This window comes from Lichenostomus cassidix, chromosome 12 (genome assembly GCF_008360975.1).
Source record: "Lichenostomus cassidix isolate B80296 chromosome 12, HeHo_3.0, whole genome shotgun sequence".
Lineage (NCBI taxonomy): Eukaryota > Metazoa > Chordata > Aves > Passeriformes > Meliphagidae > Lichenostomus > Lichenostomus cassidix.
This window is the reverse complement of record NC_139493.1, coordinates 19,590,773-19,609,933: the sequence shown is the minus strand read 5'-3', so window position 1 is coordinate 19,609,933 and position 19,161 is coordinate 19,590,773. Positions and strand designations below refer to the sequence as shown.

Sequence of the window (19,161 nt, the reverse complement as noted above, 5' to 3'; positions counted from 1 at the left end):
CAAACACTTCATTAACACATGATGGCAGAAAACTCTGAAGTCATGAAGCCCTGAACACTCACCAAGAGCAATAATTGCTGGCATGTGCTGTACATATGGAGCAGACTTTTGCTTTAATGGAAGGAGTTTCCAGGTATTTTGAAGTAAACAATTAAAAAATCAATGGATGAAGAGCAACCTTTAGTCCAAGGACACAGACAAGGCCTGTTGGTACTGGAAGGATGCAGGACTGAGCTATGAAAGGCTAGAAAGTTTTCAGGGAATTGCAGAGAGGATGCTTGGCTCTCATGCTCAATTAGTACCAGAAGGCACTGGGATTAATTTGAATTAGTACTGGTTATTGAAATCAGCCTGAGCCTTCTGGTACTTAAAAGTGAGCTGCACCTAATGGGTGTCCCCTGGGCCAGGCAGCAGGAATGTCATGGCATGCATTCCAACCCAGATCTGAGCCAACATCCATCCTGGTGCTCCAGCCCAGCTTCCCTTGGGAGTGGGCTGGTGGCCTGCACTGAGGGAATGAGCCTTGCCTAAAGCATTCCAGATCTGGTCCCAAATATGAGACCACACACAATTAGGGGGACAGCCACGCATCCTCTGGCAAGGCTGCTCCCACAGGAGATGTTAATTGAGTCACAGCACATGCTCTTATCTTTGGGTGCATAAATCCTGCAGTCGAAGAACAATTAACTATTGAGAGGGCACAATAGCCTGTAAAGAAAGAAGCTCAAAACCAAGTCAAGAATATGTCTCCAAAAAACTCGGATTAAGACTTCACAGAAGGTTCTTCAAAATGTCTACACTTTGTCATATTTAGTTGAAATTACTTTGAAATTTCCAGTGGGAAATGAGAAGGCAGAAGGGAGCCAGACATCAAGCTTAGATTTTGCTTTCCCAGGGAATCAACCTGAGAAGTCTGCCTTGCTATACTTAGAGCAAGTTTAGACTGAAAGGTGTAGTGAAAGTCCTAAAATATTTTCTAGAAAATTGTAGATTTAAATAACTATGCTAGGCAAAACCTTAGCATTAAGATATTTGTTTAATTTGATCCAACAGACTTCTGCTTTATATTAAGGTACCCCTTATTGAGAGATTTATAAAATTGACATCAGATTAATACACCAAAGGTGCACTAGAGCCATGCATGGTTTCTTTATTTGATGGTTTCAGGTGCTGGTGAAACTGGTGTTTAGATCTGTTAGAGGCATCCTGTGGCCTTCTGAACTGAAGACCTGGAGCAATTGGTTAACCCTTTGTTAAAAACATCCTTGTCGATATGAAGACTCACTTATGCATGGCTTATAAAGAAGAACTACGAATGGCATTGCTGGCTGCTGTTGCTGAACTTGTGTATAAGCAGTGAACAGGTAGATCTGTAACGAAAAAGCAAGAGCACTGTGTGGTGTGAGGGTGAGCTGACCCAGGGGAACCACATCCAGCAACACAGTAAACCTCAAAAGTGAATTCTGTTAATATGTGACTGCTTTGTAAGATAAAAGCTTCACCTATTGCCTAAAATTACAGAACCACGGAATCACAGAATGGTTTAGGTTGGAAGGGACCTTAAAGCTCATCCTCTCCCACCCCCTGCCATGGGCAGGGACACCTCCCACCATCACAGGTTGCTCCAAGCCCTGTCCAGCCTGGCCTTGAATGATTCCAGGGATCCAGGGGCAGCCACGGCTTCTCTGGGCACCCTGTGCTTAGACTGCACTAGGCATTACACAAATTTAGGAAATTCCACTTTCTTCTGCATAGGAGCAAATTTTCATTGAGAACAGGCCAGAAGATCCTTGTTAAAATTCTTGGCCTGAGTCCGGGCATGCTGCTCTTGGCAGCTGCAGGGCTGCAGAGAGAGGCTCTGCTGGTAGGATCTTATCTCTGATAAATGGGAGCTATTTGAAAACATGCAAGTGTGGACCTATTGTCCCAGCTGCGACTGGAGGTGGGGAAAACACTTATGTATTAAACTTAATTGGGAAGTCATCTTTGTGGAGTAATTATTCTCACCAGAATATTACAATTAACACCAAAATCATGTTACTTTATGATAACATGAGTATTTTGAATTGTAAACACAAAATGTGTGGAAGTCTGTTCACAATACACTCTCTGTCATTGTGATCCAGCTTCTGCCTTACAATAACTAACATAATTGCATGGTGATTAACTGGAGGAGTAATGAGAAATTTCTCTTAAACTGGCAAGAATAGCTCTCACTTCCCTGAGCAGCTGTTGCTTGATGTGCCAACCTGGTGAGATCCCACCCAGGGTACAACCACCCTTAGCAATGGGCTTGGAGCCTCTGCCACAGCTCATGTCATGTTATTCCTGGAAAATAATGGGACTGGGAGTGGGGAGGGAGTGGGAGTGTGTGTGAGATAGCTCAGGTACTCTTGCCAGCTCAAAAAATGGTAGGTAGGCAAAACAGGCCATGGGTGCCTCTCCCAGGACATTTGCTGCTTATGGCCAGTGTTAGGACTGAAGGTATTTGTCTCTCTATGAATCAAATGTGAACATACCTCATTCTTCTTTCTAGACCATGGGTGTTAATGAAGAAGATAAGCTAAGAAATATTGTGTTTTTATAAAAGCAGTACTGGAAAATTGATGTAGAATTAGTTTGAAATTACCTGAAAAGCTTGATAGAAAGGAAAAACATCCTCTGTTTACTAAAGCTACTGGCATGGAGAACTAAAATTTATAGACACTTTTCACCATCAGAAATAATGTCCTGTGTAGTATTATCTGCTGAGTACCTAAGGGTTAACTTTCACAGTTTGGTATGCAAATAAATGAGCCTATAATTAACTGTGTGTGGCTATTGGTTGGAAATGTTTGGAAGCAATATGAAGAGATAATATTTTGCAGCTCATACTCCTGCCAGTACCTGGCTTTATTAGTTTAGCACAAGAGGTGTTTCCTGATTAGTTGTCTGGAACAAGTGGGGCTGCTCTCTTGCTTTCCATCACTCTCTGGAAACTTTTCTCTCGACAGCTTGACCATTTGTCAAAATGCTCTACCTGGTGGCTCTCTGTTCTTTACTACACAATTCTTTACTGCCAGCACCACTTCACTGGAGGACTTCCCTACCAGTGGGGAAAGTCACACGGAAGGTGAAGTTCAGTGGGAATGAGTCAGGCCTGGATCATTCCTCTCTGTGTGCATCCGCTGTGACGAGGACAAATTCCAGTTGTGTCATTTCTTGTTTACCCTGCATCTTTTTTTTATGCGAGGAATGACTCAGGCTCCATGACAAAGCCCAAAATGAGGGGCAGCAATGACATCCCTGCCTGAATAACCCCTAGATTTTAACTCATTGTGTTCCAAATCTGAGGAGCATAATTAAATTCAGTTCCTCTTATCTGGGAGTGTTTCCAGTTTGTTCAGAAATATCATGCTAAAATAAAAACTATAAGCACAATTATCTTTTTAATGACATCTTCGTTTAGAAGCCCAGAGAATGGATGAAGATCACTCTCCCAAGATCTAAACTTAAACCAGACACTCTGGACGTAGGATGCTGGAAGAATTGTACTGATTTTGAAGAGGTCAAGGCCAGCAGACATTGCTCAGTTTAGATTTCATTGACTTCATTATTCTAATCCATACATTGCAGGGATGAGCTTGTAGGTTGAGGCAGAGATTAGGGAAAATTATGTTTTTAACAGTGGATATTCATGACATTTTTAATACGTAGCAAAATACAACACAGATCACTATTTTAGAGAGTCCTGATTGGAAGTATCAGTATTTTAGAGTGATTTTTGACTGGTGACCAGAATGTAAGGAAGATAGACATAATCTAAGAAGAAATGCTATGTGGGTAACATGTCAAAAGACAGAAAAATTGCTGTCTCATTTTCTTTCTAAACTGTCTTAGTGTCAGTGAACACCATGCTGTTTCTTCATTTCCAAAACTCCTCCATCATCATCTTTTATTCACTTCTGGCATGAACAGTCTATCCAGTATCTTTTTGGAAAGGAAGATATGTACTGTGGAAAACTTAAGTAGTGATAGGAAGGTAAGCTAGATAATATAACCAACAACTCTATCTGTAATTCTGTACCACCACCCCCATTCCCAGCCTATTTTAGCTTCATCCTACAAAGTGCCCAGGTAGGCCAGACAACAAGACTGTTCAGTATTTCATAAGCTAAAATCCATCATGTCCACAGTGTCAGTTTTGCTTGGACAGCAGCAAATAACGATCCTAGATAAATTTTCCCTTAATCTCACAATCGCATTTCAGTAAGGGGCTAGGAAATCACATTTTCATTTAAATATAGAATACCAAGTCACAGGTTGAATGTCTTTAAGACAGGTCAGCCATATTCTAATAATAACAAATGAAAGCACATTAAAAGAAACTGAATTTTTTTCAGACCTATTTTTTCCAAGTTCCTTTTTATGACTGATCTTTAAACTTCCTACATGATGACACTTACTTGGCAATGCATTGATCCAGTCTAATCTAGGTGATAATGTGTCTCACAAGAGTTATTTTTCAAAAACAAGTAGTTTATCAAACCCATTGACAGTTATGTTTTCAAATTATTTCCATTTTTTTTCACGAAAATATTTGCGTTGCTTTTAAATAGAAAAACCCACAGAACCAAAAGGCAAGTAGTGTTGCAGGCAGCTGTATCCAGATGCTATCACAGCAGTAAGCCCCTCAATAAACTGCCAAGCCACCTTTCAAATAGTGAGCTTTTGTCATCAGCAACCGAGAAAACAAGAAGTCCCACACCAGGATACTCCATTTCCCTGCTACTTGCAACAGAGAGCGGGAAAATGCTGCTCTCAGTCTCTTTCCTGATGTAAAAATTACCTAAGCATTAGTTTGGAAATTTGTAGTTGAGAAAAGCTTCTCTAACATCACTTCTGTGAAAGGGTGGGTAACGAGATTTTGCACTGAATATGTCACAGGAAACTTTGTCACACCCACATCCCTTTAAAGTATGGGAAACTCAACCTGAGGCTGCAGCTCCAGCTCAGGAATTAATGGTTTCAATTTGCATTTTGATGGCCGAGGAGAGACAAGAGTGCAGATCCTTTCTGTCTGGGGAAAACTGAAATGTGTTCAGGAGAGAGATAAGAAGGCACGGAACCCCAGGGTCCTGCAGCTGCTACCAGATGTGGTGGGAAAGGGAGAGGGTGAGGGAGCAGAGGAGAGAACACCTGGAGGGACCTGTGGCAGGTGTTCCTGACCCCATGGGGCAGAGGGCATTTCGGGGGTGTCACTGCTCTCAAACAACAGCATCCGCAGGAGCTGCCACATCATGCCCACTATCTCTGCGAACAGGAACCTGATGGAGATAAATAAAAACTTCAGAGCCTCATTTGACTTTCATAAAGTGTGGTTAGATTTGCAGAGCAATCAGAGAGAACTGTTGAGGACTGGGCAAGCTCAGAGCCTGAGCCACATGCATGGGATCCACTTTCACAGTTGCTTTTGTGAAACTAAAACAGTTTGGGCAGAAGTTTATCCCAAGAGCAGCTACAGTGGCAGATAAGGTGTTCTCCTAGAAAGACCCCTCAGTGACAGAAAGTTGAGGAAGAATTAGAATTCTCAGGAAGAATTCCTTTATGGAGGGGATTGTTAAACACTGGCAGGGGCTGCCCAGGGAGATTTGCAGTCCCCATCCCTGGAGGTGTCCAAGGACCCCCTGGATGTGGCACTCAGTGCTCTGAGCTGGAGACAAGGTGGGGATCAGGCACAGCTTGGCCTCAATGGTCTGGGAGGGCTTTTCCAAACCAGATATTTCTGTGGTTCTGAGGTATTATGACACCTTGTTTTATTTCACAGTGCTTGAAAAAAGGCAAGGGCTATGCCTTATGGTTTGAGAAGAGCATTAATTGGGTTGTGTGAGAATCTGTGTCATTAAATCACACCTTTTGAAACCAGTTATGTCCATTTTGTCCTAAGTTCAGCTCTTCTTCAAAAATAACTATTATAAAAGCATTCTGTGAAATTTATTTTCTACTGCTCTTTTGCTTTTGGACCCAGAAGTGGTGATAAATTGATTTAGTATATGGCAAGTCATGGGGGTTATCAGAAGCATAAGAAAAATATGCAGGAGAAAATATTTTTTGCTGCATTCCTCTCAGCATTTACTAGCCTTGCTCTCATTCATTTGCTATTCTGCACAGTGTTAGTCAGTGAATGAAGGGTACCAGGTCTGTGATTTAAACAACACAACTTACTCAGGGAAAGAGGAGAACATCTCATTCTGTTTGCATGTACTGGCAGCAGTGCATGAGCACTGTGACCATGCAGAAAGTCTAAGTAATATTTTTTTTTCTTGTTTGATATATACTGTGGAAATAGAAGTTGCATTTCAAAAATAATTGCTCCATATGATCATTTTTCTACAAAGATGAAGTAAAGGGCAACTAATGTTCTAGGCAGAAAGCACAAAATAAATATGAAACTCTCTAAAGGGCATATAAGAAATTAAAGGAACCTCATGCTTTTGGTGGCCTAGAGAAAGGTCAGAAATAGGACACAAAAGATTGAACTTATGAGAGTATAAAATTTCTGAAGTCTTCACTTCTAAGGCTATCATGACTTCATATCTGGAAAAAGTTTTTCTGCTCTTTAAAGCAGGATATCCCTTAGTGAAGGTAGACAGTGGTGTTGGGAAATGCCACGCAGCTGAGGTGTTTGCAGAAGGGTGTCATTTATCAGAATGCCCTTGGCTCTCTTCATTATCAGTCCTCAGAGCAGCATGTTGCCTGATTTTCCTGAGACACCTATTCCAAGGAAAGTGCAAAGGTGGTTTGATTGATGTGGGTCACATGCTGTGGTGATTTCCCACTCAGTTTTTATTTAAAACACAAAAATTCTTGAAATGAGAAAAATAGTTCAGCCTGCCTGGGGTAGCAGGATTTCTGGGATAGTCACAGCTCATGGTGTTCAGTAGCAAAGTTGTTTGATACTGACTTCAGATATCCTTTTGCACAGATTTACTTATCATAAACATGAGAAAAAAATCTTTTGGCTGTGCTTAATAAGATCTTCATAATATGTTCAAGTGAGGTATCAAAGACTGTCTGGAATGAGTCACTGTGTGGGACACAATCTTTTCCAAGCTCATCCCAGTCAGTTTGCCAGAGGATATCCGTGCAAAATGTGCTTCCACAGAACACATTTGACTGCAGCTCTGTGAATATAGTTAGTGGCCATCCACTGATGGGAATATTTTCCATCTTTTTTTGTTTAAGTGCGCCTTTGCTAATTTTAAACTTGCATTTCAATGTTTTTTATAATGCTGTTTCTCACATTTCTTAAAGCCTTCACAGGATTTGCCTCTGACAGCAGACTTTCCTTTTTTTGTGCTCTCTCCTGTTTTTTTTTTTCCAATCAAGAAGCACCAACTATTACTTGTACTGCCCTTAAATTTAAGAGGTTTGGTGTTAGAACTGTCCTGCAAGTTGTTCAAACAGTAGCATCCTTTTGAGATTAATCTCACACTTGGATAAAACAAGTGGCAGAGACATTTCCTAGTAACTTTAAGAGACATAGTCCTTTTGCTGTCTGTCCAGTCAGTATACACATCCCCCAGTGCCCTTGTCAATGCCTGGTCTCACTCTACACCTCACTGCCAGTTGCTCTACATATGATTTCGTTCTCAAGTTATTTTGCTGAAAGACTAAATAAGACATGGCTTTATTCTATTATCTTAAAACATTATTTTTATTCAATGAATCCTTTTCAGCAGAAAAGACCAATGTATCTCAACATTATTTCCAAAGTTTGAGGAGCTTTTTCTTATTTAAGGAGCTACAATTGTCTCTGTAATAATATTAATCACAAATCCTCAGCTTCCACCAGCTGAAAGGGGCATCTGTCCACTGACCTCCCCAGATCACAAATGGAGTGTGGAGTGAAAATCTCACTCGTTTTGCCAATAATTGTGCTTTCCTTGACCTTTAGTAAAGGTGTGTGTGCAGACATTTGCAGGTGACAGGAATTTCCTGACCCAGGTGATCAGATATCAGACAAAATTAGGCAAGATCATGGTCTTGGTGGGACAGGAGACAGTGTCTGTTGTCTCACTAATTCCCTGGGCTGCATGTACAGACTGCAGCTGCAGTTATTGTGGCTGCAGCAGGAGGGTCCCTGGCCTCAGGCACTGTGGTGGTGGCTGTGGATTGATTCCGTTTCCATGGGAATCCTGTTGGAGGTGGGATGATTTCCAGATTTGAGATGTAGGTCCTTCAGCACGGCTTTGGCATTGAGGACTGCAGAGTTTTGGAGACTGAAACAGGGCTGGGCAGTCCCTGGTGCCACAGAGGGACCAGGGGTCCTTTGGGAACTGCTTTGGGTGCTGGAACCCCAAGACACACCACTCGTGTGACTCAGGTGACAGAGACTGAACTGAGGAAATCCCTGCATGGGTTCAGCAGGGTTCCTGAGCACTGCAGGCACAGATCCAGCTCTCTGTGTGTCAGACTCCCCCAGGAGAGCAGGACACTCATCCCACCTCCTGCAGGACACAATTGCCACACAGCTGCAGAGCAGCAGTAGTGTCCCTTGTGAGCCAAAGCCACTCCAGTGCCACCAGCACTTCCTGCTGAAGGCAGGAGCCCTGTCTGAGCCCCAGCCAGGTTGCAGGCTCCAGGACCACAGATCTGGAACCAGACCCCACAGCTCCTGGGCTAGCAGAGCTGCAGCTGCCACCCTCACATGGCCAACCCTACACATTCCCTGCAAAACCAAACCGGGAGAGAAAACACGTTCTGTTCCTAATGGCAGTGCCCAAAGGTGCTGCATCTGAAGATAACATCAGCAGAGAGAGCCAGCGAGAGCTCTCTCCACACAAACTATTTCCTAGAGGCAAGTGGAGAGGGAGAGAGAGAGAGAAACAAGTACTGACAGTGTACTGTAGGAGCTCAAAGAAAAAATGGACAAAGCTAAACGAACTCCAGCTCTTTGTTTGCATTTAATCCAGTTCAGAGCATTCACTGGTGCATACAGATTTACTTCCCATAGTTGATGGAGCTGGATATGGTCATTTGGTAAGAAACGGGACCTGGCATTTAAATTTTGTGCCCTTCAGGCTTTTACATTATAGGAAAAATCAGTCTGTAACATACCTAAAGTTTTAATCTAATGTTAAAAGTCTGAGCTGCTGGATATTTCCTTCAAAGAAACAAATCCTGATATAAAAGGTGAGAAACACTTTCTGTTTTTAAAACGGAGCAAGTTTTTAAGGGGAGGGTGCTGCTTTTGGCTTATGGCAATCAAGGAAAAGACTGTGGCCTACTGTCCCCACTGAAAGAATCCCCTATTTTATTTTCTTCTTCTCTTTGCAAGATTCATCTTGAATTTATACAGGCACTGATTCATCAGTGGCTACTGGAATAATAGATTAAAATACCACCATCCACATATTTTAATGTAAAACAAGTAGTCCAAGCACCTGCTGTCAGAGTACAATAGAACTATCAAATCACCATTGCAGGCTTTTGCTTTTGCTGAGGACAGACGGTTCAAGTTCCACGTAGCCTATTTTCCAAAGGCTGTGCAGTCAATTCTATCTCTTGCTGAACTTGCAGAACACAGCCCTGAAAGCCCAGTGAGGAGGACTGGATATGTGTGCAGGAGCAGAACCAACAAAAAGGGGTTGTGAGCTACAGGTGGAGAGGCTGGGTTAGAGGAGGCAGATCTGGAGGGGAAAGCTCAGTTGCAGAGTGCAGGGGACCTGAACAAGGCAGATGTGTCAGAGAGATTCCAGCACAGAGTATTGGAATCTCTGGGACCTCTGACAAGTGCAGAGAGAAAAGGAGAGGTAGCCAGTAAATCTTAGGAAAATACAAAACCAATAAATGGCAAACAGAGCAATAATGTAGCACTTTCTCATCCTGCTGCTCCTTCCTGTCCTCCTCCAAGTGTTTTTGGACCTCTAGGAAAGACCACTGGGACTGGGACTCAGCTGGTATTGCTCAAACTTCTGTTCAGGCAAAACCAGACATTTGTGTCCTGAGTGCCCCAGGCCAGCCTTAGCTGAGACCTGCAAGGCAGGGGCTGGTTGTGTTTGGCTCTGTGTGCCCCGAGCAGGAGCCCAGCCCATGACACCACGCCACCTCAGCCGCTGGCTCAGCTCCTTCCCAAGGAGCTGCTCATCTCCAGAGATTGCTGGCTGTAAATGGGATGGTAATGAAATAAACCAAAAGGTAATTTAGGCTACTTAACTACACTTCAGGAAAAAACCCTGCCTGGATTGATGACACATGATGTGTTTCGTGTTAATGTTTCAAGCCAATTTGGCGGATCCCCATGGCAGGTGAGTTGGAAATATTTTGTTGCAAGTTTGAACATGGTACCAGGATGTAGGGCCAGCCACTTCTACGAGAGCAGTGATTGAATTAGGGCTGAGAAATGTATCTCTGGCTAGTTTCAATTTAAAAAGAGGGAGCTTTTTAAAAGGTACAAATGAGGCTAAAGGAATTTATGTTATTTTTCCGGTTTCTGTGCTATAACTCCTTTTCCATCTCCTCATCTATCTTCAAAGTGTCCTGCCTTATGAATGAGTGAGCAATAAAAGAAGTATGTAGTGGCTGAGAGAGAAACTCAAGATAACGAGATAAAGCCAAAGCTTGAGCAGAAGTTAAGATGTAGATCTGAATATGGAAGTTTCTCACATCTGAGTTTTAGGGCAGTCATAATAGTTTGCATGAGAAACTGATTTAAAGGTGATAGCACGAAACGTGACCTAGAACATGCTGAGTTCACTTGTGTCAAAGTGTTGGACCTGCACTTTCCAGCCTGGCCTTGGACACTTCCAGGGATCCAGGGGCAGCCACAGCTTCTCTGGGCACCCTGTGCCAGGGCCTCCCCACCCTCACAGGGAAGGATTTCTTCCTAATATCGAACCTAAACCTACTCTCTTTCAGTTTAAAACCATTCCTCTTTGTCCTAAGTGACATGCCCCTATAAATATTCTCTTCCCAGCTTTCTTTTAGGCTCCTTTTGGGTATTAGAAGGCTGCTTTGAGATCTCCCTGGAGCCTTCTCGTCTCTAGACTGAACAGCCCCAGCTCTTCCAGCCTGTCATTTTAATGCTTTGAAATCCCTGTCTTCATGGAAAATAGGCAGAGGAAGGACAAGGAGCAAAGAGGCAGCTCCAAACTGTCCTAAGGCCAGGCAATAGCAGTTACAGTGCCAAGGTGATGTGGAAAAGCCTCAAGACCAAGAGGTGTGCAAATAATCAGCTACTCCGTGGAGTCTCTGAATTTCTGGGTTTAAGGCCACCAAGCAGGGCTGGAGCTGAATGTGGCAGTGCCAGTGCCCTGCTCATGGCTTGAGATGTGCTCTTTCCTTTCCACCCCAGTGAGGTTTTAGGCTTGAGGTTCCCACACATATGTCCAGCCTTGGAGCTGGACTTGGCTCCTTCAGTGCAGGCTGCTGTTTTGTGTTGAAAATGGCCAGTGAGAGTGTCTGCTGTTTCCAAACACCCAAAACTTAGGGAGAGGCTGTAACAAAGGGTTAATTCCAATTTCCATATCACTGACCTCCCTCCAGCCTTCCCAGCTGCCCAGGTTTGGAGCTGCATGGATCAGCTGGGTTTTCTCAGGGGAAAAATTATGTGGCCACTCCCTGAACCCTGATAATCCCTCTGGCTGGGCTTTCCACTGCTGGTCTCTGCCAGGTTAGGCAGAATTTCATCATCAAGATTATTATGGTCTCTTTCAAGTAAAGGCCAGTGGGAAATTAATTGCTGGAATTAGGTGTGTTTGCTTGCGTTATCCCAATGTCACTGCTGAGTGGGGTCAGTTGTAGGGCTCAGGACACAGAGCAGGGACTAAGCTGGTCCCCAGTTTTATTTGGCAAAGACTGGCCTGGTAAACAGCAGAAGAAGATACAGGGACAGAGTTCCAAGGGATGTGAAGGTGGAAGGGAAGGTGAAGCTTGTTCTCTTCAAAAGGAAAGTAGTGACAACTCAGGCATGAGACCCCTACAAAGAAGAGAACACAAGACAGGTTGGAGCAAGCCATGATGTTGAGGTGTTTGAGATGCTTTATAGTATTAAAGAGATAGAAAATTTTTAACAAGGATTGATGACAAAACATGAAACTGATTCCTTATCTTTTCTTTCATCCTTTATGCTCTAAGACAGACCAGGTTTTTTTTTTTTTGCAAAGGAGCTATGGTGTTTGTATGCTCCATGTGACAGGAGGCAAATTACTTCAAGCCTTCCAGAAGTGTGTTTGATTGTGGTATATCAAAAATAATGCTTAGATCTCCAAACTGGAGCATTGACTTGGAACATTTAGAACAGGTGATGCCTGTATGACTAAATAATCCTATGTTCTGTGCTGCTGATTAATGTGAGATTACAGGGGGATAACCATTGATAAAGTTTATCTGCTTGTTCCTCTCTTGCTCCAGCTCATGTAATTTTCAGGTGTTAGGACTGAGATGCAGTTTACCTTTGAACTTCTGTTTACAAAAGTAGAGTTGTGGCCCCTGTTGTTGAACTCTGCAACCATTCTGAATGGGCCACTTAATGTGAAGGTGTGATTCTCTGCCAGTTCCTAATTTCACTGCCCTGTGCCAAACATTGCAAGACCAGACAAATACGAAGCACTGGGCAACCATGTTGAAGAAAAGCTGTGGCTGAGGAGGGTCCAATTTTACCTTTGGTCCCTCGGCTGTGAAGTTAGGCAAAGTTATCTTCACTGTTGTGCAGTCGTTGTGCAGAAGGGGAATCAGCTTCACAGGCAGAACTGGTTCATTCTGCTGAGCATTTGCTGCCTGGGACAACAGCATGACCTGTGTCTGGTGGCAGCTCCTTCTGGAGAACAACCCCATCCCTGAGTGTCACCCACTGCCCACCAAACAGCCCTGCTATTTTGAGGAGAATCTTGCTTGTGTTAATGCATCCTTCTTTGTTCTTCTAACCACAGATCCTGGAGGAAAACATGAAGTTAGAGTGCAAGTGCCACGGGGTGTCGGGATCCTGCACCACTAAAACCTGCTGGACAACGCTGCCCAAGTTCCGGGAGCTGGGCTACATCCTCAAGGACAAGTACAACGAGGCGGTGCAAGTGGAGCCTGTCAGGGCCAGCCGCAACAAGCGCCCAACCTTCCTCAAAATCAAGAAGCCCCTTTCCTATCGCAAACCCATGGATACAGACTTGGTGTACATAGAGAAATCTCCCAACTACTGCGAAGAGGACCCAGTGACGGGCAGCGTGGGAACGCAGGGCAGGATGTGCAACAAGACAGCGCAGCAGTCCAACGGCTGTGACCTGATGTGCTGCGGCCGCGGCTACAACACCCACCAGTACTCCAGGGTGTGGCAGTGCAACTGCAAGTTCCACTGGTGCTGTTACGTGAAGTGCAACACGTGCAGCGAGAGGACAGAGGTGTACACCTGTAAGTAAGCACCTGCCCGGGGCTCCTCCCCGATGGGATACATTTGCACATGCACTCGACGTACCTGAGCAGAACTGTAGGAAGTCCTGCTCTCCCCGAAGAAAAGCTGATGAATGGAGCTCTCTCTTTTCTTCTCACGTTTCATTGCTTATGTGGATACACATTTCAGACTCTTATAAAGTCAGCCAAGAAACAAAAACAAACAAACCCCACCCCGGGCCACCAGACACACAAAAGAGAGAGAAAAGGATCATCTCAGTGAACCTGCGCCTCGAAAGCAAGAAGCATTGACTGCCTTGTGGAGAGACACCAGTCAGGGGGAAATCTCTGGGTGTGGCAACTAACTCTTGGTTTGGCAAAGAGATGGTCAAACACTTCTATGTAAAAGGAGCAGGAAGGGGTATGGGAGGAATCCCTAAAATTGGGCTTTGCACAGGATGGGATGGACAGAGCCTCCCCATGCATCGCCCGTGTGAGTGTGTGGATGACACAGATTTAGGCTTCTACACTCATGAAAAGCTTCTGCTGGTCTTGCCCAGCTTTCCACGTCACAGCACTTGCTGCAGCAAGAAGAACTGTGGAAGGTTTCTGTAGACACTGCTTTATCTGCCTTTCTCGTGTGTGTGTGTGTGCTGCAGATTTTAGCACAGGGATTTGGGACACTTGGGCATAATAATAGCAATATTTAACAATTTATTCAGATAAAACTAATATTAATTTATTTAATTAAAAAAGAACTTTACCAACCTTTTTAGAACTATTCTGCAATTAATGTAGATAGCTGGCTTTCTTTGTGGAATAATTTTGTAGGATCAGCAAGAAAAAACTGGAGCTGTATATATTATTCTTGACTATGATATTTCTATTAGTTCGACTTGCAGGATATGTTCTACAGTACTGGATGTTTAAGGACAAAAGCTGGCATCTTTATATATATGTACATACACAAACACACTGTATTTTGGGGTTTTTGTTTGTTTCCTCCTGTTTGCTGCTAGTTGTCTGGAACAAAAGTCGAGTGGTAGGGGTTACAAATCTTTACCAGTTTTTGTGGTTTCTTTTTTTTTTCTTTGATTAAAGAAAGAAGCATTAATAAAATCCTGTTTGGAATATGTCTAAAAATAAGAAAATCCAGACAAAATTCCATCTTTTGGAAAAATCAACCATAGGATAAGAGAGTATATTTTGTAAGAGACTATTTTTATATAAATATTTTATTTATACTATGTCTGCTTGTTCAACCTGTACTTTTTCTCAAAACAGGCATACAATTTGTAATTCTTAGGCTATTTAACAGAGAAAGGGTAATTAGTTTGTGAACACAACAGCAACAAGCTGGATGCATTCAGCTGCAATTGGTGGATGTGTCAGAAAGCAGAATGAACTTTCTCTCCGGATGTGTGTACAAACTGGCTCTTTTCCTGCGGCTCAATTTGCAGAATATGCAAAACAAGAACAGGGTATGTAGCATCAATTTTGTCACACGGCTTGAATTCATGATTGGTATTAACTGGATGCTCATTTATCCCATTCAAGAAAAAAAATTCCGAATTAGCTTCCCACATGCGTCAGTCATTAAACTGTGGCGTTATGACTCGCAAATGTGCTGTGTGTGCTGTCAGTTAAACCTCTGCATTGTGCTACTGTCAAATTTGGTTTCCATCACTGGAAGACTGTAGACTGTGACTGTAATAACTAGCATGACACACATCATCTGATTCTCATAGATAGGATACAAAGCTTACTTTTTGTCCAACTCTTTTTGGCATTTACATTATTCTTTCCCCCCAAAATGCCAGAGCTCAAAAATCCACAAAAGCATTCAGACAGGTTTAAAGAGGCAAATTTAAAGACTACTGACTTGTTTTTCAGAGCCCAACTAAGCCATTTTGCATTCTCTTTGTGGTATTTCCTTTTCATCACTGCTAATATCTTTAGACACTCGAGTGGTAAATATTTCTTTGCATTTAGAATCATTCTGTTCCTTCTGCTTAACTCATTTGTGACTGATTAAAAAAAAAAAAACCTAATTCTGATGTTGTTTTTCACTGAGTAAGAAACATGGCCCAATGTTACTGATGATATTGCACATTGTCTGGGACAGATCAGATTCTTTCCTCCTTCCAGACTGCAGGATCTCCCCAGTCAATGAGGAATTAGTAAAGGGAATGTGTCACTGACTTCCTGGATAGCAGTAAGTGCTACAAGGAGTAGATGAGACAAGTCTGTCTTGTGTGCACTGATCCTTCTCCGGCAAAACTCCCATCTAAGACTGCTAAAACAGAGAATTTTTGAGAAGGGAAGCAGAAGCATCCCAAAAGATGCTGCAAAGTTTGACAACCTACCTTTTAGGACTCGGGTTTTAACTCACTCCTTGTATATATATTATTTAAGAACACAAGCCCATGCAGTACCTAATCCTAGCAATGTATAGTAAGGGTTAATACACAGTTTCTTTGCGGACCTGCCACTTAACTCAAAATAGAACTTTTATTCAATTCAGACACCATAATGGGGTATCAAAATAAAGTTATTAACATAATTTACTTTCAAACTTATGACTTGTCAATATAAAAGCAAATTTGTGTTGGTCACTGCTCTTAGTCCTTCTAAACTCCACACAAGGTATAAAATGCAACCACATACAGTACGGGATGTTCATTACAACACAGTATTATGGTTAAATAATTCAGATCTGATGTTTAATATTGGAATCTCCCCCCCCCCGGTTTGTATTGGGTTTCGATTTAGTGGATATAATATCATAGTTAAAACTGTGTTTTCCTCAATGATTAGAGTTACTTTTCAAACTATTACTTTTGCAGCATGTTTTTACCATAGAAAAATAATGTGTAAAACTCCTGCTTCCTGTAAATTTCCGTATGCGGTGATGTGCCATGTACAGCTAGCAGATTAATTATTGAAGGACAAATATCTTCAAACAGTTTTACTCACAATAATAAAAAACTGGATGCACAATGAATTTAATTTGGTACACATTCTCCCTATATTTTACAATATTTCTGATGAGAAAATGGAGAGAAAAAAATTAAAAAATGTCAATTTGTTTAATAATTGGAAAAACAGTTTGGGAACTATGAATTAAAAAGCAAGAAAAACCAAATGCTGCATTTGACTAGAAAGTATTTGGAAATTTGGCTGTGTCATCTTAGATAGGAGAAATCTGGCCCATCAGAATGTGCCATGAGTCTGGAGTTAAGTGGTCATTCACTAAATGGGCTAGAAGAGCACGAAGAATAAACAGGAGAAAGGAGAAGATTTACGGGTTTGTAGATATTCCTCCCCCCGACAACAGTTTGGTCTTTGTGCTCGGGGATAGAAGAGCTCTGTTTTGACTTGGGGAAGAACCACACAATGGCACTGAAATGCACACAACTGCAGAACAATGCAGCCCTCAAAAGAAAATACATCTTTTCATCTGTGCTGAGAGGGAAGCACTGAGCTGCTGGGCACAGGGATAACCTGGATGGGGCTGGAAGGGAAACACAGCCAAGGAACAGGGGCAGAGAGGAGTGGGAAGCAGAAGGGAAAAAGCCTGGCTGCAAGTTGGGAAGCTCTTAAAGATGAAATCTCCCTTCCTCATCCCATGGTGGAACCTCAATTTATGGAAATCAATTTGTTATGCCTCAGGATTCCTAAATAAGTTTTAAAGTTTTACCTCTCAGCCTTTCTAAAAGGACAACTAGCCTAAATTCAATCAGCTTGATACTAAAAGCACTTACATAAAACATGAGTCAGTCAATGATTAAGTTTTCTTTGCCATGTATGCACAAAGCTAATGGAGATATGTCTTTCAACAGTGATAATTAAACTGAAAACATCCTCAAAATGTACCTTTAAGTGGCTCATTTGGTAAAGTTATTGAAAGGGGACAAAGTAACTTAGAAAGGGAAAATAATGGCTACACACCATATTGCACAAGGCTCTTAATGAACTCTTCTGTGGATTACAAAACTGTTTTTAACTGACCATACTTTAAAATTCATTTGTTAAACAGAGAAATGTCGCAGGCTGTAGTCAGGGGTCACAAATGCAAATTAAGATCTGCCTAAGTATTTCTGACAGTATTTTCACATCTGTCATTATCACAGACATGAGGAAATATGGTCTGTGAATGTCCCAAATGTGCACATTAACCAATACAGTCCCCTGTCCCCAGCTTGTAACCCAAAGAAGTCGATAGAGCAAGAAGGTCTCCAAGTCTGAACTGCAGACTCAGCCCCTGATACATCCAGTCAGGGCTGCCCAAACCTGGCACATGCTGTTGCTGCCAGCCAGCAGTCGTACCGTCTGAGTCAGGCTTGAATATTCAAAAACTGTCCAAAAATAAAAGTATGGACATTTCACCACTCAGCAGGACTTTAGATGATGAGGCTCATATCGATTCTAAAGCATTCTCCCTTAATTCATAGTTATCTAAGTGGTCACTGTGACAAGTCACCTAACTTTTTGACCCTGTTCATGTTCTTTTCTGCTCAAAATCATACCAATAATTTCTCAAAGGTGAGTGATTAGTATTGAACAAAAATTAAGGAAATTCTTCCTCTGGAAACAACATATGATTTAGTCAAAATGCTGAGGAGATGTATGTCGATCAAAAGGACTCCAGGTGTTTGAAGTGGGATAACAGAACTTTGCAGTTCTCCTGTCCAGAGATGATGCTGTAAAACCCCAAAGGCATCTTTTCAGTCTTTTATGAAATTGCTGATTTTCTAGTTTGTTGTTGTTAGATTCATCAATAGCACATGTGTAATGTGCAACTGGGAGCTCTGAAACAAGTCCCAGAGAACTCTCACTTGGAAGTGTAGCACTATGCATTCATTCCTGGTGTTAGGAAAGATGCCTCCCCTTGTCACCAGCCTGCAGTTCCCATGTGCTTCTTGCTCTATTTTCTCCAAGCTCCTGGATTTCAGTTCTCTTTAGAGCATTTGTAAGCTCTCTGATGCATTCCCAGTCACTGAGGGCTTGTGTGTTTTGACTTTTGGTCTGCAAGAGGGGCTATGATACAATAGAGAAGAAGGACATTCAACATGAATAAATACTCGTCCTCTCACTGTACCTTTAATTTTTCAGACCAACACAAGAAATATGGAATTACTCCATCACCTAATACACCACATGCTCCGAACTCACCTTTCCAACATTATTGAGAAAGCTGCACTGGTGGTTTTTTAAAACAAAGTTGAAGAGACTGGGCTGGAAGAGATGTTCTCTACTCAGATAAACTTGCAAAGGAAATTGTAGCAAAAGCCTGTAAAGAGGCAGTGCTGAGTTTTGTTCTTCATCAATTTAGATGCGACTTCCTATGAAGCGTAGATACCATAGACAGGCCTACAGGTAGCACAGATCATGCTTAATATTACTGGAAGAAAGTTTTTACTCATGGAAAAAATTCTTGGCTGTGAGGGTGAGGAGGCCCTGGCACAGGGTGCCCAGAGAAGCTGTGGCAGCCCCTGGATCCCTGGGAGTGTCCAAGGCCAGGTTGGGCAGAACTCTGAGCAACCTGGAATAGATGGGCTTTAAGATTCCTTTCACCCTAAACTATTCAGGAATTCTATGATTATCACTTAATCACATTTACTTATTGTCCACAACCCTTTTCCTGTTGCTATTTTTTCTCATTCTCTCAATGCTGTTGAGCTTTCTTCACTCACATGATGTCAGCAAACACTGCTCTAACTATTAATATTTTAAAATTAGTTTGGCAGATTCCCTCCTGGATCCTTTGTGCCATTTGTCCTTTTATCCTGAAATCCT

General features: G+C 42.4%; 1 protein-coding gene across 1 annotated transcript in view; it reads left to right on the top strand.

Moving 5' to 3' along the window:
- WNT7A (Wnt family member 7A) overlaps window positions 1-14,985 on the top strand; it is a 36,789-nt gene extending 21,804 nt beyond the window's left edge. The window contains exon 4 of the mRNA XM_085073136.1: window positions 12,912-14,985. Within this exon, the coding sequence (XP_084929262.1) occupies window positions 12,912-13,391 (480 nt within the window). The 3' untranslated portion in view covers window positions 13,392-14,985. The remainder of the gene's footprint in view (window positions 1-12,911) is intronic.
- Window positions 14,986-19,161: the final 4,176 nt, after the last annotated feature.